The sequence below is a fragment of the Pipistrellus hanaki genome (assembly GCF_964339955.1).
Source record: "Pipistrellus hanaki genome assembly, chromosome: 20".
Lineage (NCBI taxonomy): Eukaryota > Metazoa > Chordata > Mammalia > Chiroptera > Vespertilionidae > Pipistrellus > Pipistrellus hanaki.
In genome coordinates, this window is record NC_140522.1 from 11,201,676 (window position 1) to 11,225,868 (window position 24,193).

At 52.3% G+C, this 24,193-nt stretch overlaps 1 protein-coding gene across 1 annotated transcript in view; it reads left to right on the top strand.

The window, feature by feature from the left end:
- Positions 1-24,193, top strand: part of KIF26B (kinesin family member 26B) — a 285,433-nt gene that overhangs the window by 111,072 nt on the left and 150,168 nt on the right. Inside the window, 1 exon segment of the mRNA XM_084868813.1 lies at positions 16,915-17,081. Within this exon segment, the coding sequence (XP_084724939.1) occupies positions 16,915-17,081 (167 nt within the window).

The window sequence follows — 24,193 nt, forward strand, 5'->3', positions numbered from 1 at the left end:
TGCAGTTGGTCAGATCGCCCCGAAGAAACTTTAGCTTCCAGTTTTCTGGGAGCAGAGAGGAAGGAGACAGGGAGACCTCAGTTATTACATGAAGTTTGGCTGAATTGCCGCTTTATGAGTTCCCTTTTCCTAACTTCACCCAGTACAGTGGTTGGCAAACTCATTAGTCCACAGAGTCAAATATCAACAGTACAATGATTCAGTTTCCTTTGGAGAGCCAAAATTTTTAAACTTAAACTTCTTTTAACGCCACTTCTTCAAAATAGACTCGCCCACCCAACACATCCTGGACCCAGCGGTCATTGGAGCCCGTGCCTCTGCCGCGGTGGGAGTATTGACACGTTGGGCATTGGCGATGCCACAGGTCACGGTCTGCTTTTCTGGGAAACTAGTTTTTAAATATTTTTTTTTCAGCCGAGACCTGACTTTGCTCACAGGGTAGCCTGACGAAGCCCCAGAGCTTCGTAATTATGGCATCATATGTCCATTACGTGACGTTGTATGTACTCACCGCACTGAGGCGCAGGAGGCCGGGGGACACAATGGGCAGAATACCACACTTAGAGGCGGACAGCTCGCCATTTCGATCCCCCCATGGCTCCCTCCGGCTCCGGGACCTCTGGCAGACCCCTCTGAGCCCTGGCTTCGGTTTCCGAATCGGCAGAGCCTGAGAGACAGTGCCCGCCTCCTGGCAGGACTGTTGTAAAAAGTAACGACTGTGACCGTCTGACTGTGACCGTCTGTCTGTCCTCCCGACACCGCACCTGCAGGAAGCTGGCTGTATGGGGAGGGACCTTGGTGGCCTCGCTGTGTATTTCAGCAGAGGCGTGACATCTTCGGCTAGGATTCTTATTTTTGTAACAAAAGACCAACGTTTCCTTATGTTTATCTGGTCTCTGAAATTTATGAAGCCACTTAATTAAGCATCTCGGATCTGAACTCTTCAGACTCTTCCCGAGAGAGAGTGTAATCGCAAACCGCCTCCCCGCGGGGGCTCAGAGTCCCGCAGAGGAGGCGGCTGGTTGGGGGTGAGTGTCTCAAAGCACCGCTAACACGCGATCCAGGGCTCTCTCTCAGTTGCATCCCACCGTCTGATGAAAACACCGAGGAAGATATTTACGTATTTGGACCAAATCAGCGTCACCCACGCTGGCTCGTGTCTTGTCTTTCGCCTTCCAGCTGTGATCAGAAAGGACTCTGAGGAGCGCCGTGTTAATTCTGCCTCGGCGCTGGCTGTGGGTGTTGAACAGAGAATGTTGAGTAGCCATCTCTTGGCTCAGTTTCCCGGGCGTACGATGCCCATCCTGCACAAGACACCGTCCTGGTTCCAGGGAATAACTGTCTATTCTGAGGAGCTGTCTGCTCTCCGCCTGAACACAGAGATGCACGGTCAGGCCTCCCTGCCCACCCTGCGCCTGCCTGGGAATCCAGCCTCAGGACCATCCCCAAGAAGGGCATGAACTTCCTGTTTGGCTCGTGAGCGCTCCTCAATCGTCTATTGTGTGAATCGTCTTGTATTTGCCTTAAAAAAAAATATCTATATATATCTATATATATCTATATCTATATATCTATATATCTATCTATCTATCTATCTATATATATATATATATATATATATATATCTTTATTAATTTCAAAGAGGAAGGGAGAAAAAGAGAGAGAGAGAGAGAGAGGGAGAGATACGTCAACAATAGGAGAGAATCATTGATCAGCTGCCTCCTGCATGCCCCCTACTAGGGATTGAGCCCACCACCTGGACATGTGACCTCCTGGCTCTTGGGTCAACACTCAACCACGAAGCCACGCCGTTCTGGCTGCGTGAGCCTCTGTGTCCGAATACTTCATGGGCATCTCCTAGGAAACAGGATGTTCTTCAGTGTGGTCAGAGCGCAGTACCACATTCAGCAGAATTAACACTGATGTGTGACCTGATCTGGCCTGCCATCCACGGTGAATTCCAGTTGTTGTCAGTTCCCCCAGTAACGCCCTGTATGGCACTGTTTCCCTTCCCGGGCAGGGTTCTGTGGAGGTGACAACTCGTGGTCATGTCTCTTTTTGGAGATCTTTGAACAGTAACATTATTTCGGTTAATTGGTCATTATAGCGGCTTCGATAAACCTTTTGCTAAAATGACTTCTAACCGTAGGCTACATTTAACCCCTTTCCTTCACTTGAAAACCAAGGCTACATTTCTTGGAAACCAAATGTCTTTCACACGGTGGGCAGGGACAGGGGTAGAGTGCGGGGTGTGCGTTTCAGACAGGGGTGCCTTTTTATCTGACTCAAAACACACAAACACAGATCAGGGACCGTGGGACTCACACTCCGTGACCCTGCTCTCAATCCACCTTCTCGCCCAGAGGCCTTTCCTTCGTCCTGGAGGAGAAACGAAGACCATTTTGAGATTCGTTTATTTACTTATTTTGAAACAACACACTCTTATTTACGAATCTAGGAACAGATTAAAAAAAAAAAAAAGCTTATCTTTACATGTACACAGAGCTCTCATTACATGATCTCCACACTCTTCTGTGTCAGCGGCAGCCACACGTGTGATAACCGAGTGTTTCTGCGCCTGCAGTGCTGTGGCAGCTCAGGACGGGGTGCATGCTGCAATGTTGGTCTCCGCCCTTTAGAATCGTCTGCTTCACAGGCATCAACGTGCATGTCTGACAGTAATAACATGGCAGGGAAGACAAGCAAGACACAACACAGACTCCGGATTGTGGGCAACGTTGAACCCCAGAGAAATGGAACAACTGGCCAAAACTTACTTTAAAAAAACCCAGAGCTATTGTCCCTCCTGTCTGTGTGTGGCTCAGTGGTTGAGCGTCGACCTATGAACTGGGAGGTTGTGGTTCCATTCCTGGACAGGACACACGCCCAGGTTGTGGGCTTGGTCCCCAGCGGGGGGCTTACGGGAGGCAGCTGAGCAATGACTTGCTCTCATCATTGATGTCTCTCTCCTTCTCTTCCTCTCCCTTTCTCTCTCCGAAATCAATAAAAAACATATTCTTGGTTTACTCCCTCACTTGGCAAATGCCCTGTCTGAATGTCTTCTTTAGTATCCACTCTGGGAAACAGAGGGACGATGGATATAGAAGATCCCAGTTTTTGAAGGTTACAGAGATCTGGTCCCATAGATTCTGTAAGAAACATTTTTAAATGAAAAAAAAAAAATTGGCTTTTCGTTTTCCAAGGGGAGGAAACTGTGTGGAAGAGGCTGCAGGGCTCTGATTGGCTGGGAGGGAGTCAGATTGGTCACTTTCCAGCTTACCTCTGATAACTCTTAACATAGCCTTTTTTTTTTTTTTTTTTTTTTTTTCCTGCTCCCACTATTTCTCCTTTCACCTAGTTTGGTTTCCCTTTACCTATTTTGCTATGAATGATTGACAGACAAAATGGGCTTTAGAGGTGACATGATTTTAGTATTTTTGAGTTTGTGGCGTCTGTAGTTTGTAGATTTTGAGCTTACAGCGTCTGCCTCATGGTATCTAGTAATGAGTAGTTTATAGCGTCTGCTGGGACACACTCAGGCTGCCTTGTGGCTGCCCTCATATTTCCGTTGGACAGTGCGATCTAGAAGGAAAAGGAATGCAAGTCAATGCCCCGACTCACTCAGTGAATTTGGAAAGATGGAATCCGGCGAGTCCCCGCTTTTTTTTTTTTTTTTTTTAAATTTTTAAATTTTTATTTTATTTCATTAAGCTTCTTTAATGAAATCTATTGTAAATCTGCTCCAAGGTCCAAGCTGGGAAGAGAATTGGATCTTTCTCTTTGCTTACAAGAATTCTAAGAAAATACTGAACCCTGCCGAGACTGGTTTGGCTCAATGGATAGAGTGTCGGCTTGGGGACTGAAGGGTCCCGGGTTCGATTCCGGTCAAGGGCATGTACCTTGGTTGCGGGCACATCCCCAGTAGGGGGTGTGCAAGAGGCAGCTGGTCGATGTTTCTCTTTCATCGACGTTTCTAGCTCTCTATTTCTCTCCCTTCCTCTCTGTACAAAATCAATAAAATATATTAAAAAAAAAAAAGAAAAGAAAATACTGAACCCATTTAAGAAGTGATTTGTTGTGTGTGTGTGTGTGTGTGTGTGTGTGTGTTAATATATTTTATTGGTTTTCCACAGAGAGGAAGGGAGAGGGATAGAGAGTTAGAAACATCAATGAGAGAGAATCATCGATCAGCTGTCTCCTACACACCCCCTACTGGGGATGTGACCGCAACCAAGGTACATGCCCTTGACCGGAATCGAACCTGGGACCTTTCAGTCCGCAGACTGATGGTCTATCCACTGAGCCAAACCGGTTTCGGCAAGAAGTGATTTGTTTTGAAAAGTTTTGGGAAAGGTGTGGTTGATACTGAGTTCTTAAGAGGCTCGAGAACTGTGAGACGTTCCCAGAACTCTCTGGAAGGACCTCCCTGGCCTCACGGAGAGGCAGCCAGGGAGACAGACGTAAGGGCCCTGGGAAGCCACTGATCAGCCACGGGCCCTGTGTTCACACCTTCCCTCCCGCCAACGAAAACATTGGCAAAGATAAAAAATTTTATTCCTAAGCGTCTATAACGGGATTTATGTGTGTAATGTGCCGGGTGTTATTGCCTGTGTAAACCCACGTAACTGTGCACGTAAAGCATGTTTTTATTAGTTCCGACATAAAGTTTTTATGATAATGGCAAACCAAGGGCCAATTTGGTGTAGCTGAGCTTGTTCTTATGACTCAGAGAGATAAGCAACAGTGCAAATAACAGCAGGCGGCGGGAGAATGCTGAGCTCCTGGGCCCGGACGCCTGGCCCCAGGGGCCCCCGAGATTGGACGGGCTGCCCTGTAGGGAGCCCCCAAAGGCCTGGCCAGAAGGTAGTAGGGTGAGGCTGCGGGGAGGGAGGCCGTGCCATTAGCTTTCAAGTCGGTTGTTGAGCAGTTATATACCCAGTGGCGTATTCAAATTCAGTGTCTGAAAAGGCCCGCATAGCTGCTATTGAAAGAACGCCCACATACTGGATTTCAGCTGGAGACTTCCAGAGAAAAGAGGTTCAAGTGGCTATTGTGGACCATCTCCCACTCGGGGAGTTGGACAAAGCACGCCCAGAACAAAGTTCCTTTACACGGGGTGCCTTCATCTGAGCTCCTCCTGTCTGCGGCCTGGCAGGCTCCCGGGGTGCAGAGCGGGCCCGCGCCTCCCGTTCCCACCACCGCCTTTTCATGTTTGACCCTTGGATGCGGCACATGATCCCCGCGGTGACCTGGATCGGAGGGGAGTTTCTCTAGAATGTGGAGATAAGGCGGGCTTTCAGACAATCGGCATTTTTTTCTTCCCAAACGACTCGTTAAAAGTCGATAGTGACTCTGTGATTCGGAGCAAGTATGATTCTTGAACCAAAATAAAAAAAGAAAATTCAGGAGACAGGATTGGACACAGGTCGATCTACGTAGGGAGCCATAACAGGAAATATGTTAGGTTGACTGAGGCTAGAAAATGAAGGATGCGGTTATCATAGATATGCAACAATGAGGACTATCTTAGAAAGCAATCAACCGAGACACTGGCAGGCCTGGGACACGCTAGGTTCATGCTGGGCTAAGGTCTGTCTGGGACATTGGTGCAATGGCAGCCTGGCTGGGAGAGAGCTGCGCTGGCCTAGATTGTAGACTCGGGAAGTGTTTAAGCATCAGGTTCATACTTGAGCAGAGTTCTCGTCCAGGCATCTGGTATACCTCCTTCTCGGTAGAGCTACACGAAAGTCATTCAGGACAGCCGGCTGCTTTGATTGACCTAAAAGGTCTCTATAGAAGGAAGGACCTTCCAGAACTTCTAGCAGCCCCACTTTGGGGATGTGTCCTCCCGTCTTACCTGACATGCTTACTGATTTTCAAACTGTGTCTTAGTATGTTTGGCAAGTGGTCTCTTAACACTCTTTCCCCCAGAGGAGGGATTGTCATTCTTTCTCAGAGACACCGCTGGAGCAGAATTCCTCTCCTAAACTTTTTGTTGGTTTTATTGGGATGACGCTGGTTAATAAAATTATATAGGGTTCCAGCGTCCAATTCTATAAAACATCATCTGTATAGTGTCAAGTCTCTGTCCATCCATGTTTATTCCCCTTTTATCCTTTTCTACTTCCCCCACCCCATTTCCCTCTGGCCATCACCACACTCTTGTTTGTTGGAAGGACAATTCTGGTGTGTGTGTGTGTGTGTGTGTGTGTGTGTGCGCGCGTATGTGTGTGTGTACACACGTGTGCTTACTTAGACTCTGGGAGAAAAAACAACCAACCAGCTCTTAAGCCAACTATGAAACGAGTGCATGTTGACCTGCTCTGGCTGACAGTTTACGAATATGCTGGTGGTAACCCCCGTAGAAAGTCAAATAGCAGAGTGTCCCCCACTTCCTCCGCGGGGGTCACTCGGAGTAGTAACTTTTCCAAAGGCAAGCTTTGTTTCTGCCTTCATGCGACCTTCCAGAGGTGGCGCTGTCCATGAGGACAAAGGGAACTGCCCGCCCGGTGTCTTCTCGGCTGGTCCGGAACGTTGGAGCTGTTGGCCACCATGTCTCTCTGCGATGGCCTGCTGGACGCCACGCCCTGGATTTAGACCTGCTCTTTCTCCAAGTGGAAGTTCCGCACACGTCACATTCCTTTGTGATCAGGGCAGATGCGTGGTTTGGGGAGGTGAGGAAGACGACACACAGACTTCACTGAGATGTTCACGTTGCTCTTTCTCGAGGCTTCTAAGGGAATCATTCCATTTAGGGGAATTGCAACAAGACTGACTGATTCCTTAACACAGTTGAGAGTCTTTTAACTCGGCATTGGATGAATGGCTTTTCAAGTGTGTATGAAAGAGAAGAGTCCCTAAAGATCAGTCCTGTTTTCAAGAGCAGACCCCAGGGACTCCAGGTCTGTGACAAAAGGGCAGATATGGGAGGGAGGAAGCCCGGGTCCGACTGTGTTTGAGAACAGAGCGCGCTGGCCGGGGTCCCTGAGGGGGCCGGGCCCGCCAATCTCGCTGGCTCTGGTTTGTCAGGGAGGGGAATCTAGTCAGATCGCTCACAATGAGCTCGCTGGCATTGACTTTGCTGGGCCTGACCCATATTATAAAGTTCTAACGAGTGGAAAGCGTAGCCGAGCTTTGGGAAAAGCCATGGCATGCACAATAGGAGAAAAAAATCCCAACATCTTAAGTGAACAGAGGAGAGAAACTTGAGCGGGATCACCAAGTAAGGAAACCAGGACACGGATGGAATGCTGCAGCCACAACAGAAAAAGGAAGCCGAGTTTTCATTTAGTGAAGACATAATGAGATTATACAATTCCCTGGTGCCAACTCCCAGAAAATCCTCGTCTCTCTGCTAATTATGTTCAAAGCGAAGGGGTGCTGAGAGACTACACAGACTTGAAGGAATCTGACAGCAGCAAAATTAATTTCAGAATTCAGTTTTACGACGTACGAGGCCCAAGGTTTTAAAATATCCCTAAATTTGAGAATTCAGAGCTCAGGAAGGATTTAAGGACTATCCAAACATCACTAACCTCCGAAAGCATCCTCAGTGTCAATTTTACCAGTGAAATAGGCACCGAAGACACACATATGTAAACAAGTGTATTTCATGAATAATCTGAATTACCTGGGTGAACCGATTTAGAAAACCATCAACGGAGAGTCTGCCCTGGGTCAGGTGGCAGGGCTCAGGCTGGTCCTGATCGGGATGAGGACTCAGAGTTGCCCAGTGAGCAGCCCTGCTGAGCTAATCACTGAATTCTGGACGGTAGGGACGATATGAAGTTTTTTATTAAAAAAAAAATACTTTTATTGATTTCAGAGAGGAAGAGAGAGAGAGAGATCAATATGAGAGAGAATCATTGATCTGCCTCCTGCATACCCCCCACGGTGGATCAAGCCTGCAACCGGGCATGTGCCCTGCCCTGACCGGGAATCGAACCCTGACCTCCTGGTTCATAGGTCCACGCTCAACCACTGAGCCCTTGGTCTTGAGTCGGAAGCCGTTGTTCTTTGCGGAGAAGGATGCTTGCGAGTGTGTGTATTTAATATTCCTGGTGGCAGAGCCTGCTTTTGGGAGCTCCGTCGCAGCGGGGTTAATCCACTTTATTCAGGCCCCGCAGCTGGCCTCTTGGCTAGAACCGAGCCCTGGCTTACGGACAAACTGCAGGCGCTCTCTCTTCAGTCCAGGGATTTGCAGTCATTTTCAAATTCTGCCCTCGCTCTGCTACTAGTTTCTAATGCATAAGCAGGCCCTGCAATTGGCTGGCTGTGCCACAAGCGAGGTGTGCAATTTTGGACACCTCACTCACCGGTCCGGGCCACGCCTCTTCACGTGGACACGGTGAACGTTGGCCTAGAACCGTGGTCGGCAAACTCATCAGTCCGCAGAGCCAAATATCAATAGTACAATGATCGAAATTTCTTTTGAGAGCCAAATCTTTAAAACTTAGACTTCTAATACCACTTCTTCAACATAGACTCGCCCAGGCCGGGGTATTTTGTGGGGCCAGAGAGCCGCATGTGGCTCATGAGCCGCAGTTTGCTGCCTGCAGGCCTAGAATACACTGATGGACTTTTCCGGCTCCATTCAAAGGTTGTTTTGAAAATTCCATCCGGATGGTGTAGCATGTGGCGTTCTGCAGCTGGCGGCCAGGAGAGGAGAGACGTGAGGTCAGGCCATGAGGGACCACGGAAGTCTGTGCGTCTCGGAGAAGCCCCCAGCGGGCCCCTGACCTCGGCTCCTTGTTCCCCCACACCCCTTCCCTCTGGAATTCATCAGTCTGCTCATGGTTCTGGATCTCTGGGTCTGTTGTGTTCATTAGATTCCACACGTGAGTGGGATCGTGTGATACTTGTCTTTCTCTGACGAGTGCGTCCCTATTGTCACAGGTCTGGCCGTGATTAGGCAGAGAGACCAGTGTCATCAGTTACCAAACAAGTGGGGACAGGGCTGGGGGCACCCAAGGGTTGGCCCCGATTGTCCGTGTGGGGAAGGGTGCTCAGGGCATGCGTTGTTGGGCCCTGGCTCTTAGGTGGGTGGGTGGGGCTGGGAAGCAATGGTAACCTCCCCCCAATAGGAGAGCAGCTCCCGGTAATTCACACAGGACTGACGAATGGGGTTCTTCCTCCAGGCCCCTGGTGTATTGACCCTGATGTCAAGGTTGGGCGGATACGGGTTGCGATTTCCTCTTGACTCCTCAGTCTGAGTCCGCTCCGTTGCTGGTTGAGTGTGAGATCAGTTACATCAAGATTCAGACACTTGATTTTAGTTTCCTTCGAGGATAAAAGCCACAGAGCACTTGGGTAGAGTGAGTTGTTTGTGCCCATTGGGAAGTTAGTCACATGATCGTGTTCTCGGCTCTCTGTCCGGTCTTTTGTGGTGGCCCCGTGTTCTGACTGGGAGCCAGAGTAGAAGAACTGCAAAGAGTTGAAGCTATTATCTATAATAATAAAAGTGTGATATGCTAATTAGGCCGGACATTCTTCCAGACGAAGCCAGGGCTGTGAGGGAGGCCTGGGTCCCTGGTGCCAGAGGGAAGCCGGTGGCAGCAGCCAGGGAAGGAAGGCCTACTCTTGCACGGATTTTGTGCATCGGGCCTCTAGTTTTATAATAATGGTGCCTACTTCATAGGGTTTTTGTCAGGATTAAATAGGACAGGACATAGGCAAAGCTCACCTGATGTCCTTCCTCAAAATCATGTCAACTGGACTCCTTGTGTCGTTATATGTCATTGAATAGGTCACCAAAACCACCCCGCAAAACAGCATTGAGGATTAAGTATTTTTAAATATATGTATTTTATTGATTTTTTTATAGAGAGGAAGGGAGAGGGATAGAGAGTTAGAAACATCGATGAGAGAGAAACCTCGATCAGCTGCCTCTTGCACACCCCCTACTGGGGATGTGCCCGCAACCAAGGTACATGCCCTTGACCGGAATCGAACCTGGGACCCTTCAGTCTGCAGGCCGATGCTCTAATCCACTGAGCCGAACCAGTTAGGGCGAGGATTAAGTATTAAAATTACTGGGGCCGAGACCAGTTTGGCTCAGTGGATAGAGCATTTGCCTGAAGATTGAAAGGTCCCAGGTTCGATTCCGGTCAAAGGCATGTACCTTGGTTGTGGGCACATCCCCAGGGGGGTGGTGGTGCAGGAAACAGCTGATCGATGCTTCTAACTCTCTTTCCCTCTCCCCTCCTCTCTGTAAAAAAAAAAAAAAAAAAAAATCAATAAAATATATTTTAAAAAATAAAATTACTCGGATTCAAGGTATCTGCCAGGTAGATACAGGTAGAAACACGGCAGGCTCCATGGCACAGCTTGGGCATTTAAGAGATACTCTGGGCAAGGACATTGAGCCTTGGCCTGCCCTCCCGGAACGAAGGAACCTCAGGGCAGAGGCCAGAACAGAAGGTCCCTGCTTCACCCTGCAGCTCAGTCCTCTCCGAAGCCTGGGTGGCCTGCCCTTACTTCCCAGCAGCACACGGAGGGAGAGAACAGCCGCCCGTCTGCGGGGCCTCCTGCAGTGGAGCAGTCTCTTCTATTTACTGAGGCTCATCCCGCAGGGCAGACCTGGGTGGGGGTGGGGTGGGCTGTAAACCCAGGTGGAGGAAGGAGGCTCTCCCGGGCCCTCGCCAGCCCGGAGTGTGGAATTATCTTTCGCAAGAGGTCACTGAGTCAAATGCTATGGCTGGATAATTTTATGGCTGCTAATAAAGTTTATAGCCAAAGCAAGCTGAGATAATAAGGGTAATCAGGCCCCCAGCCCTGGGACAGGAGAATCCCGGCTGGGCCCCTTGGTGCTGGCGGGGGGCCGAGCAGCAGGGGGTGGCTGTCTGTCTGTCTGTCTGTCTGACCCCTCAAGGCCAGTGGCAGAGGCTCCGAGCCAGGCCCGGGGGCAAGCTGCAAGGTAGGTGGTAACTGCTGTGCTTGGGGCAGCAGGCCAAGAGCCACAGGAAAATTATTTGTGGTATTTATTTAATTAAAAAAAAACTTTTTAAAATCTTCACCTGAGCATATTTTTCCATTGATTTTCAGGAAGAGTGGAAAAGAGAGGGAGAGAGAACCATCGATGTGAGAGAAACACGTTGACTGGTTGCCTCCTGCACGCTTCCCGACCAGGGCGAGGAGCCTGCAACTGATGTACCTGCCCTTGACTGGAATCGAACTTGGGACCCTTCCGTCTGCAGGCTGATACTCCATCCACTGAGCCAGACCAGCTAGGGCTCTGTCCTATTCAAATGCCTATCATACCAGCAATCAGTGAGCATAAGAAAGGCTCAGAACCACCCAGTTCTGGATACTGAATTATAGAAAGTAGGTTAATCTGCTGCTTGGCATGACGTGGCTCGGCGTGATGTGGTTGGATGTGTTGTGGCTCGACTGTGATGTGGCTCGGGCGTGACATGACTCGGCTCAGTGTGATGTGGCTCGGATATGACTTGGCTCGTGTATAACATGTCTCAGCGTGATGTAACTCGGTGTGACGTGGCTCGGTGTGACAGGGCTCGGTGTGACGTGGTTCGGTGTGACGTGGCTCGGTGTGACGTGGCTCGGTGTGACGTGGCTCGGTGTGACAGGGCTCGGTGTGACAGGGCTCGGTGTGACGTGGCTCGGTGTGACGTGGCTCGGTGTGACAGGGCTCGGTGTGACAGGGCTCGGTGTGACGTGGCTAGGTGTGACGTGGCTCGGTGTGACGTGGCTCGGTGTGACAGGGCTCGGTGTGACGTGGCTCGGTGTGACGTGGCTCGGTGTGACAGGGATCGGTGTGACAGGGATCGGTGTGACAGGGCTTGGTGTGATGTGGCTCGGTGTGACGTGGCTCGGTGTGACAGGGCTCGGTGTGACAGGGCTCGGTGTGACGTGGCTTGGTGTGACGTGGCTCGGTGTGACAGGGCTCGGTGTGACAGGGCTCGGTGTGACAGGGCTCGGTGTGATGTGGCTCGGTGTGACGTGGCTCGGTGTGACGTGGCTCGGTGTGACAGGGCTCGGTGTGACGTGGCTCAGTGTAACGTGGCTCGGTGTGACGTGGCTCGGTGTGACAGGGCTTGGTGTGATGTCGCTCAGAGTGCTGTAGGAGCTGGGGCACCCTGCCCTGCCCTGCCCAGGCTCTCCAGAAAGGAGGGTGTCCGGCTCCCCGACTTCCCAGTGCTCCCCTCTCGGGCGGGCGATTCTTTCGTTTCTGTGCCTCAGAAAGGAAGCCTCCTGGCCCAGCAGGAGTGTACCAAAGGTAACGCCGTGTGCGTGCTTGCTAAGGCAGGAGCCCTTTGTGCAGAGTGCAGGCTGCCGGGGTGAGGGGAGCTGGGCGAGGGGGGACAGTGAGGGGGCAGAGCCTGCTCTGTGCCACCATAGCCGGCGTGTACGTGACTCTGAGAGGGGATTGCCGCACCTTCCTGCAGCCAGAGCTAAGACCCGGATAGGAAGATAAAGCAGCAAAAAGGAAGGAGACAGCATGGAGGGGCCTGGAGAGTATTACGCTAAGTGAAACAAGCCAATCAGAGACAGACAAGTCACACAACCTCTCTCATAGGTGGAAGATAAAGAGCAAAATAAACTGATGAGAAAAACAGATCCAGAGACTTAGCAGCATGAAACAGACTGTGGAATCTCAGGGAAAGCAGGGGAGGGTGGGTGTGGAGAGATTAATGGGGGAACTTACGTCCATACTAGAGGCCCAGTGCACGAAATTTGTGCACGGGTAGAGTTCCCAAGGCCTGGCTGGTGATCAGGGCCAAACGGGGCCTTTTCAGCTGCTGGCCAGGGCCTTCCTTCTCCCAGCTGCTGGCTGCTGGCCAGGGCCTTCCTTCGTTCTGCACTGCCCCCTGGTAGTCAGCGCATAGTGGGTGGTCAGCACATAGTGGGTGGTCAAACTCCGGGTAGGTGGAACTCCTGAGGGGACAATTTGCATATTAGCCTTTTATTGTATAGGATAGGCATATCCTATAGGATATATTGTATAGGATAGGTGATGTCCTCATCACCCATGGACACAGACAATAGGGTGGTGAGGGCCTGGGGCAGGGGCAGGCTAGAAGGGGTTAATGGGGGAAAGAAAAGGGGGCATCTGTAATACTTTCAACAATAAAGATTAAAAAAAAAAAAGAAAGGGCCGCATATGTTTAAAACGTGGCCTGGGTGCTGCACGGAGTGGGGGTCTCTCTGTGCACGTCAGCCTCCCCGGGGCTCACGTGGGGCGTTGGCGTGAGCCGTGCACTTGGCTTTCTCTTTGCTTTGGGAGTGCGTTTTTTATCTTCTCTGTTGGCAGACACGCTTCCCTGGTTTATGTCTCACGTGGGCTGTTTGAGAGTGTTTCCTGGCGTCCTAAGTGCTCGACAGCCGACAGCGTAGATGAAACCGTGACTGTAGGGAGGGTCACCTTTTCTGAGAGAATTGCGAAGTGGTTTGTGCACGGAGGTATTTCCTGAGCACCCACTGTTGGCACAGCCACGAGGGCCTGAAGCCGCGGGCGGTGATCGGTGACAGTAAAAGAGAGGTCCGAGGACCGTGAGGCGGGCTCGGCGCCGCCGTCAGCGGGGGGTGAGAGGTCAATGGCTCACAGACTGCCATTCGCGATGTGGCAGTAACCTGGGCTTGTGAGAGCCAGGCATCTTTTGTCTTGACCCTGTGGGCAGGCGCATCGCCAAGCTGAAGGTTTTCCTGTTTCTTTGGGATGGATTTGCCGTCCTCATACTGAACGATGAGAGCAAATGTGTACGTGGTGGGAGACACGGATCTGGCTTTGTCTGTGAGGTCTGTGAAGAGCAGCCTCCATGCACAGCCTCCCAGCAATAGCTGGGGCTCTCATGCATGCTGAGGGCCCACATGGACAAACACAAGCACACACATGTAAACACACATGCGAGCACACACATGTGCAAACACGCAAACACACGGGCACACTTGCTCAAAGCACACATGCACACACACAGAACACATGCGTAAAACACACGCACATGCAACACATGCCCAAACATGTACAGATACCATGTATGAGACACATTTGTGCAAACACACTTGTGCACGCTCTCCCTGCGACGCGGTGTTTTGAAAGTAACAGATATCATTGCTTCCATGAACTGGTCCCAAGGAGCGGCGTGGAGAGCATACGTGTTGTATGACGGGGCTGCAGCTGGTGGCCCAGGGTCTGCTTCTTCCAGAAGCCGGTGGGTGACCAGCTTCAGGTCTCCTCCTCCTCCGGCCCCCAGGCCCAGAGCAGGCCTCAGGCTGCTCCCCGGCAGACACGGGGCTGTTTGGGGGTGACAACAGTGTGATGGCTGTGTCTTCAGCCCCCCGGTTGTTTCAGGGGGAGAGGTGGCCGGTCCCTGCACTGGGCAGTGCCTTGCTGAGCTCAGGACGGGCTCCGGGCACCGTGGCCTCCACTGCCTCCCCTCTGCCCTCTCTCCCGTAGGCCGAGTTCCTTACAGCGCGGAGTGAGTGGGGAGAAGAGAGTGTGTTGGCAGAGTTTCAGCCGCATAATGCCAAGGCTTTCCGAGTGAGCGCTGAGTGTAACAGAGCCAAGCGCCAGGTCCGTGGGGCTCAGGGTACTGGCCGTGCGGCTCAGGGTACTGGCCGTGCGTTCAGGAGTGAAAAGTGCAAATTCGGTTGTGTTCAAAGGTCAACACGTGGGCCTCTCCCCGGCGGCTCTGTCACAAAGTGGAAACTGCCCCCCCTCCTCCTCCCCATCACCAGCCTCGTTGCTTTATTGCACTGGCATTTTCTAGAATTAGAAGCACTGTCCACTTAGCTCTTAAGAAGCTGGAGCTAGCCAAAACCGGTTTGGCTCAGTGGATAGAGCGTTGGTCTGCGGACTGAAGGGTCCCAGGTTCGGATTCCGGTCAAGGGCATGTACCTTGGTTGCGGGGGCATATCCCCAGTAGGGGGTGTGCAAGAGGCAGCTGATTGATCTTTCTCATTGATGTTTCTAACTCTCTATCCCTCTCTCTTCCTCTCTGTAAAAATTAATAAAATAAAAAAAAGAAGCTGGAGCTGGTTGGAGGCCTTTTTTTTTTTTTTTTTTTTTTTTTTTTTTTTTTTATCTTTACCCCAGGATATTTTTTCCCCATTAATTTCTAGAGAGTGGAAGGGGGGCTGGGGGAGGAGGCGGAGGGAGAGTGAAACATCGATGTGAGAGAGACATGATAATTGGTTGCCTCCCCAGGGCTGGGGAACCTGCAGCCAGGTGCATGCCCTTGACCAGGAATCCAACCCCCAACTCTCTGGCCCACAGGCTGATGCTCTAACCACTGAGCAACCGACCAGGGCCATCTGGAGACTCTCTCTTTTGAACTAAAGTGTCCCTGTTCTTTGTTTTTTTAAAAACAATTTTTGCTTTTTACAGGTAGATTCAAGTTTTAAAGTAACGGGTTTTCGAAATGGCACCCTAGACGTGCCTGCGCCCTTAAGACACTTGTCACGGGGTTAGTGTTTCCTGGAGTAGATTTCTACGCAAGCGGCTCATGGCCCCGGGGGTACAGCTCTTCGTAGCATACGATGTGGATGTAGGCAGAACGGACCCGGTCCCGTCGGCCAGAACTCCTGTTATAAAGCAACGATTGCAAATACAACGGGAGCCCTTTGTCTCAATGATCCGGGAGGGAAACGGGAGGATCTAAACCCTCCCGGGGACCCACTGGAGTCCATGGCGACTCTTGTCTATTTCTGTGGGCTTCTCAGTCCTCTGCGTGCCGACTGCCTACAGCGACAAACAGCAAGCGATGCCTCAATCCCTCATGCCCCGCGTGAGCAGGCTCACGTCTCCCGTAACAAAATGGTGCCTATGCCCCCTTGTCCGTGGGAGGGCATTGGGTAAGGTGAGCAGACGTCCCGCGTTTGGCGGGACAGTCCCGATTTTTAGCAATTTGTCCCGCGTCCCGCAGCATTTTAAAAAAGTCCCGATTTTTGTAAAGAATGCTCGACAAGCTAGGGAACGGCTGGAGAACGGGAAGGGAATATATATACGGTTTTCGGCGGACGTGTGGCTATGTAGCCAGGATATGAGTTTTATGTTATTTCTGTTCATTTTATCATGTTAAACTTTAACCATAACAAATAATTGTTGAGAACTGGTTATCGAGAACTGCTTATCAACGTTCGCATGGTTGATCAGTTGTTAGAATTCGACCACCATTGTTTGGACTTCATGAACCATGGCATTTTGGGGGATTGGCAACGACGAAAACATTTTGTAACTGTCTCTCAGACGATACACGTCGTCCTGCGTGCTAGCAAGCTAGTTAAACAAGAGATGTCATTACAAATCAGCTATTCATATTATTTATATTTTATCGTGGCCGGCAAGAAGCCTAGCGGCGGCCTTGAAAGTGAAACTTACGACTATACATAATTTTTATTTACTTATTATATTTGTAAATTGTACTTATGTTGAAATCTAAAAAAAATAAAATATCACAATACTATTTTTGCGTTCTGTAAAAATTTTTGTTGCTCCATATAGACCAAATTTTTAATCAAGAACCCCCACCCCCACCCTCACCCCCCGCCCCCGGTCAATGGTGTCCCTCCCGCTTTACCAATGTTAAAATCTGGGCACCTGAGCATTGTGGGCACTCCGGGTAAGACGCTAGCGGGCACTGGCCGATGTCCCTGGCCTGGCCTTGGGCTGCAGACAGAGTGGATGATGGCTCGCGCTCTCCCTTCCAAATGCAGGGGAGACGGGCGTGATGGAGACGCACCGTGTCAGCGGGTGGTTTTATCCCATTATTTCGAATGCAAGTGCGGAGGCATCCGGGCTGAGATGCCGGGGCGTGGCCTAGGAGGAGGCCTGAGAGCCGTGTGTGCTGTGTGACGGTGGGGATGTGCTCCCCGCTCCCCCGCCCCCCACGCTGGCAGGGAGCGGTCAGGGTGCGTGCCGAGCCCCGGTAATGAGCTCCGTGTCCGCTTCCTCCTCAGATCTCCCAGCTGATGACGGAGACCGGCCGGGAGGGCCTGTCGGAAGCGGCGCTGAATCGCTACAATGCAGACAAGCCGTCCGCCGCCGGCGCCCCCGCCTCCCAGGGCTCCTGCGTGGCCCCCGAGCCCTCCACGGGCACCTCCGTGGCCGCCTCCTTCTTCGCAAGGTAAGAGAGAGGCTTCCGGAGCCTCGGTCCTCTCCGATCAGCCCGTCCGTCTGGTTGGCCTCTCGCGTGGGCCAGTTCCGATAAAACGCTAGGAAGAGCCCTGGCTGGTGCGGCTCAGGAGGTTGGGCATCCCGTGCAACTGAAAGGTCGCTGTTTGATTCCCAGCCGGGGCACAAAGCGGGGTTGTGGGCTTGGTCTCCTGCAGGGGGCGTGCATGAGGCAGCCAATCAGATAATCTGACGTTTTACTCTCACATCAACGTTTCACTCGCTCTCTTTCTCCCTTACCCTCTCTCTAAAAATCTATAAAATATATCTATATTGTATAAAAGCCTAAGCGCTGAATGATCGAACAACCGGTCGACCGGTTGCTATGACACGCACTGACCACCAGGGGGCAGATGCTCCATGCAGGAGCCGCCCCCTGGTGGTCAGTTTGCTCCCACAGTGGGAGTGCCGCTCAGCCAGAAGCCAGGCTCACAGCTGGTGAGCACAGGTGCAGTGGTGGGAACCTCTCCCACCTCCGCCGCAGCAGCAGGCGCAGAGGGGCTGGGGTGAATGAAAGCAGAGCCTGGTCCCAGCTCAGGCTCCTCCCTGCTTGCCTACCGCTTCTTGCACTGCTACATCCGGAGGTTGAGACCGGCAGTCCCACATCCGCCAAGGGGTCCCGGATTGCGAGAGGCCAGGCTGAGGGATCCCGGCAGTGCACGAATCCGTGCACTGGGCCTCTAGTTAAAAATAAAACACTAGGAAGAGTTTGGGGCCATTCTCTGACCTCACCCTTTAAGACGGGACTCTCCACCTCAGCACCGTGGGCAGCTCGGGCCAGATCCCTCTGGGTTGTGGGGACCATCCTGGGCGTCGGAGGGTGAGTCGCAGCCCCCTGGCCTCTGCTCGCTGCATCCCTATGACACCTTCCCCATCGCACCTGCCCCCCCGGTTGCTGAGAACCGCGGTGCTGAGAACACGTGGCAGGCTGTCAGGGTGCTATTGCGTGGGGTGAGGGCCTCCGTGGGTGCCGCCCTGTGGCCGGTGTGGCCAGATTCATCTTCTCATCCCAGAAGGAGCTGCTTAAGCAGGAACAGTATATAGACGGCAGTTTTCGTCCTGCTTGAGGGACCCGCTGGTAGTTACCAAACACCGCCCAGCTAATCTTAGAAGCTGAAGACACGAGGGACACAAAAAGAGAAAGGCATGTCAGCCACGTCCTCTGCCTAATTTTAGCAGCTCGGTGGCGACAGGGCCGCAGACGGGGGACAGCTGGGAGGCGGGCACGGCAGGGCCCTCTGACCTCAGTCCCCCGATCTTAGGAATGAGGAAAGCGGGGGCCCGCGGGGTGAGCCTGGAGGTTCATTCGCAGCAAAGCTCAGGACAGAAACCGGTTCCTCTGCTGTTTCTCCCCCTCTGCGGTGCCTTCTTTACTTGTTGCTTGGAACTTGCCCAAAGCAAACTTGTCCTGCCTCAGATTTCTCAGCTCCCGTCATTGAAATAAATGCGGAACCAGAGGACCCCTTGGGCTCCAGCTCCAGACCTGCCTCAGTTTCCTCGTGTGTCAGGCAAGGAGGGAGCCCACTCCTAGGGCTGCTCTGAAGGAGATGCGTGTGGTGTAAAGTGCTAGCTCAGAGTGGATGTCATACAGGGGTCTTCAAGCTACGGCCCGCGGGCCACATGCAGCCCGCAGAGGAGTCTGATCCTGCCCGCCAGGTTTTTTGGGCAGTGAGTGCAGCCGAGGTGTTACAGTAGGAATTAGTAGTTCATATAGTCCGGCCCTCCAGCTCTCTGAGGGACCGTGATCTGGCCCCCACTTTAAAAAGTTTGAAGACCCCTGCTAGCATGTCTGTAGAGTCATGCTGGATGGCTTTTCTCGTTACCAGCATCTCATTACCAACATACATGTCACTAGCATGTCCGTAGAGCAATGCTGGATGGCTTTTCTCGTTACCAGCATCTCGTTACCAACATTCTCAGATGTTAGCTCAGAATGGATGTTGCTAGCATGTCTGTAGAGCCATGCTGGATGGCTTTTCTCCTTCCACTCATGGATGGTAACATCGAAAGCTCAGAGGACCCGGCTCAAGGGGCGGGAGGAGGGTTGGAGGGCTGATCCCCGGGGTTAAGATACAGGTAAGGCAGCAGGTGGGCTTGTTGGAAGACTGGCTTTGAGGTCATGTTTACTGTCCTATGCACCATCGGGCCAACGTGAAGGCATGGGAAGTAACAGGAAACATGTATGTGCAGCCCCCGCGTGCTAGCTCTGTGTGGACATGGGTTCCTGTGTTGGTGGGACCTTTGCACGGTCTCTCTGGGAGGTCATGTCTGTGCCGTTCGGGGAGGGAACAGAGAGGTGGAACGGAGAATGAGGAAACGCCACAGCACAGAGGACCGGGACCTGGGCAGGCCGTCGGAGCCGTCAGAGGGGAGGTGGCTGGAGGGTGGAGGAACCTGGAAGCCACCGCCTGGCGGGCTCTGTGCGGAGAAGGGTCCTCAGCTGCCCTGGGCCGGCGCGTCAGAGAGATGTGGTTGGTTCTGCAGATCACCGGGCCGGCCGGCCGTGTGGGCAGAGGCTGGGTAACCCCCGGTGATGGCAGGGAGATGACTCCCAGGTCAGAACGCAGGCGAACTCGCTCTCCGGGCAAACTGCCCTGGGGAGAGCGAGGTCCGGTCCCTGGGGAGATCCAGCTTGCTTTGGCCTCGCTGCGGGGGAACGGCCGGTGCGTGGCTGGGCCTTGACCTCCAGCGCACCTCCTAACCTGAAGTTCTTTGACTGTGAAGAGCCATCGGGTCAGAGTTCACCCACAGCTTTTGTTCCCTCTGTGTTGACTGACAGACCCCGGAGGAGGATCTGAAGCAGGAGAAGTGGGGGCTGAGGCTCCCGGCAGGCAGTGTTCAGAAAGAACAGGTATTTCCTGCGCAGGACAACCCGCAGCACATTGCTTGTCTCTTGCTTCTCTCCCCAGAATTCCTCCCCCTTCCTGAATTTCTTTATGTCTCTAAATCTCAGCATATTGGTAAAAGACCTTTGCCTCAGGATTACTGTGCCCAGTTATAGGAAAAATAAGTTATTTTTTTTGGGGGGGGGGAAATATAGTAACACTGGCATAGTAAAAATTACACTAAAAATGTTCATAGTAATCCGACAAGGATGTTGACCCAACTGGTCATCAGGTTGGTTAACGATCGTGCTGCCTTTGAACTTTTCAAACGAGGGGATGTCCTTTGCCTGGGTTCCACGTCCATCTGAAGTGGTGCATGACGTAGGTGCGATGCAGTTTTCCCATTTGTTGACGGTTAATTTCGCATAAAGATTTCATTATGTGCCCAGCCTTTGAAGACAGGAAGCGGTAGGTCAAGGTGGCGGGGACCCTATTTTTATGTGAAGAGCAGCGGACAGATTCCGGGTTGTGCACAGCATTGCCTTGGACCCTGGTCCACAAGGCAAGATGCCTCTTTCAGATGATCTCATCGCATTGATGTTCTTTCCCAAATAAGCATTCAGTTCGCGTTGTTGTTGTTGTTGTTGTAAATCACGGAGTGAATGAGCCTCTGGAGGGTTTGAATCTTCAGGGTTTGGAAAATGGTGAGGACTGCCAACTCGCACATGCGCTTCGAAGAGCCGAGTCCGTGTGGGGATGCGGAGAGCCCTGCCCGCTGTGGAGCCGAGGAGCACGTGTGGCTTCCGTCCCGTTTGCAGACACCAAATCGTACCTCGGTTGCAGGCAGCTCCCTGGCCTGGCCCATGGTTGGAGCTCATGCACGAGGCAACCTATCAACGTGTTTCTTTCACATGGATGCTTCTCTCTGCCTTTCTCTCTCTTTTCCACGCTTCCTAAAAAATCAAAGAAAGATATCTTAGTGGGATGGTGTTTGCTTCCAGCTGTTATGTTTCGGTCACAACCTCTGTAAGACCATTGCTTTTTATCAAATTCAAGTCACATTTTCCAGTGAAATTATTTAAGGGCATTTTGAGTATCAATGGTTTTGTGTGTGTGTGTGTGTGTGTGTGTGTGTGTGTGTGTGTTTTAGCTCCCTACATTTTTAGTGTAAATAAATGCCTCTAAAACCTGTTTCTGTAGGTTTTGGTTCATTCAGAAGACTCAGTGCCTTCAGATGCTCGACTCGTGGTCCTTTTGTTCATTACGTGGTCCATCACGTTAGTCAGTGCATCTGCCTCTTCCTCTCTTCATTTCTGTTTTTCAAGAACAGGGTTCTTCTGTGCTTTCTTCTGAAAGACTTTATCTTTTACACAGTTGTTAGCTGTTGATTAAGAATCCCTCTTGCCTTGGGTTTGGAGTTTCTGGGTGAATTTGGTGTTCACCTTGCTAACCGGTTGCTCTGAAATTCATTTAAAAAAAATATATATTTTATTGATTTTTTTACAGAGAGGAAGTGAGAGGGATAGAGAGTTAGAAACATCGATCAGCAGCCTCTTGCACACCCCCCACTGGGGATGCGCCCGCAACCATTGTACATGCCCTTGACCGGAATCGAAACCGGGACCTTTCAGGCTGCAGGCCGAGGCTCTATCCATTGAGCTAAACCGGTTTCGGCCGGTTGCTCTGAAATTCAAATGTGGGACCCATTTGCTGTTCTTCCCACTTGCCAAGCCAGCCCTCATTTCCTCCCACCAACTCCTGCGGCTCCTTGACTTTGTCCCAAACTCACCGTTCTCTCAGGGATGCCCTTATATTCCTGTCCATCTCTCTCTCCTGTGCAGTTCCTTCCATCTTTGGCTTTCGGTGGCTCCTGTGTTACCTGGCGGCCTTCTCCGAGCCCCTGGAGGGCATGGCTGGCACCATGATGGACCTGACGGGCATCTGTCCAAGACCAGAGGTGGTGGCGGCAGTAAAACCGGGGCCCGCTCAGGGTCCTGGGGTCAGGAGCTCCGCTGAGCCGAGAGGGTTGACTCTGGTCTCTGAGCCCCTTCCGTAGGTCCGGGGGCTCCCCGCCTCAGCCCCGGGGGACCCGTCTCAGTGCCGGGTTCCCACGCGCTGCGGTGCCTGCAGGGAGGTCCCGCCCACCCGCCATCTCCACATCCTGCCCACAGCCAGCTCAGCGGTGCCCGTCCCGCCGGTCACGGCAAAGGCCTTTCTTGTAGAATCTGTTCAGCGAGGGCCTTCTTGAGTCCCAGGCAAGTGAACACACACAGGAGAGCCTGGTTCTGAGCTGGGAGGGCAGTAAGTCCAGGAAGGATGCGGAGGGTGTGGACCTGCTCTCGGTCCCGGTTCCTCCATCAGGTACGGCTCCCTCCAGGGAAGCTCATGTCTTCCCGTTATCAACACACCAACGATCAGGACCCGAGGAAGTCCATGCGGTGGCCGCCGCGGCTGGTCTCCGGCGGCCTCAGAGGTGGGAAGCAGGGCAGGTGCGAGGGACCTGACTCTTACCCGCCAGTCGCTGTGGGAGAGGCAGCGTGTCTGCCTGTCTTACAGAATGGACGTCAGTTTCTAGCCCTGTGTCCCCATTTATCATAAATGATCTGGCCCCGAGAGGGAGGTGACCAGTGGCGGTGATCGGAGGATGGGGCTGGCCCCACAGTTAGACATCCCCTGAGGAGACCCAGATTGTGAGGAAGGCAGAAGGAGAGAGAGAGAAACATCAATGAGGAAGAAATGACGCCTCTACAAAACAAAACAAAAAACACACAATGGGGAGCTTTTAGGAGCTCAGGCTGTGGGACTTCTCTGAATTGTTATGTTTTTCCTGTTTCTTGTTTCATTGTCAGTGGAGCACATCGTACCGCCCCTGCCCCTTCCCTCGTGCCAGGGTCCCATTCTGACTGGTGTCTGTGGTTCCCTTTGCCCCATCCCTGACCCCCCCTTACACCCACCCCCTACCAGCTCCCTCCCTATTCCAGGCTCCCACTGAAATGGGGCTTTCCCTGAGCTCCGACAGGACCTGGTGGTCGGGGCCGACATGTAGAATCAGGACAAGAGCAACAGTGGAAGGAGCGGGTCGGCGAGTGGGGCTTACCTGTAGTCACCGCGCTGCTGGCTGGGCCCAGTGCCCCCTGCTGGGCCCCATCCCTCCAGCCAGACGCCCCTTTCAAAGGTGCAGCCTGGGCTCCAGTTACACCACCGCCCCTGCCCCTTCCCTGGTGGCCAGGCAGCATCGGCGTGAGCTTTGAAGGCCTGAGTGGGAGGCCAGCCCCCGCCCTCTGGGCTCCTGCTTGTTTATTTCTGGCAGGTCACACCTTCCCTCTTCCTGGAAAAGGCTCCACGGGCTTCTCGGAAAACAAGGGTCCCTTTCTCCTGTGCATTGGTGAGGTGAGCGTTTAGGAGTCTTAGTTTTTTTAAAAAATATATATATATATTTTATTGACTTTTTACAGAGAGGCAGGGAGAGGGATAGAGAGTTAGAAGCATCGATGAGAGAGAGACATCGATCAGCTGCCTCCAGCACACCTCCTACTGGGGATGTGCCCGCAACTAAGGTACATGCCCTTGACCGGAATTGAACCTGGGACCTTTCAGTCCACAGGCCGACGCTCTATCCACTGAGCCAAACCGGTTTCGGCAGGAATCATAGTTACTATAGGAGCATACTTTCGCTGGAATGCAGGTCAGACACAGTGCGGAAGGCACACAGCGAGAGGCACATGTGTGATTGGTGCCATCGGATTACAAGGGCCCCCAGGAAGTCTCAGGTGTTTGTGGAACAAAGAGGTAAATTTTTGCCCGGCTCAGTGGTTGAGAGTCGTCCTGTGAACCAGGAGGTCTCGGTTTGATTCCTAGTCAGGGCACATGCCCAGGTTGTGGGCTCAATTCCACAGTAGGGGGCATGCAGGAGGCATCTGATCCATGATTCTCTCTCATTGCTATTTCTCTCTCTCTCTCTCTTTCCTTCTGCCTTCCTCTCTGAAATCAATAAAAATCTATTTTAAACTAGAGGCCTGGTGCACAAAATTTGTGCACAAGGTGGGCGGGTCCCTCAGCCCAGCCTGTGCACTCTTGCAAAATGGGACCCCTCAGGGAATGTCTAACTGCGGGGCCGGCCCCACCCCCTGATCACTGCCGCCCATCACCTCCCTCTGGGGGGTGGGGGAGAGGCAACTCCTGCATTGAGCGTCTGCCCCTGGTGGTCAGAATGCATCATAGTAACCGGTTGTTCCGCCCG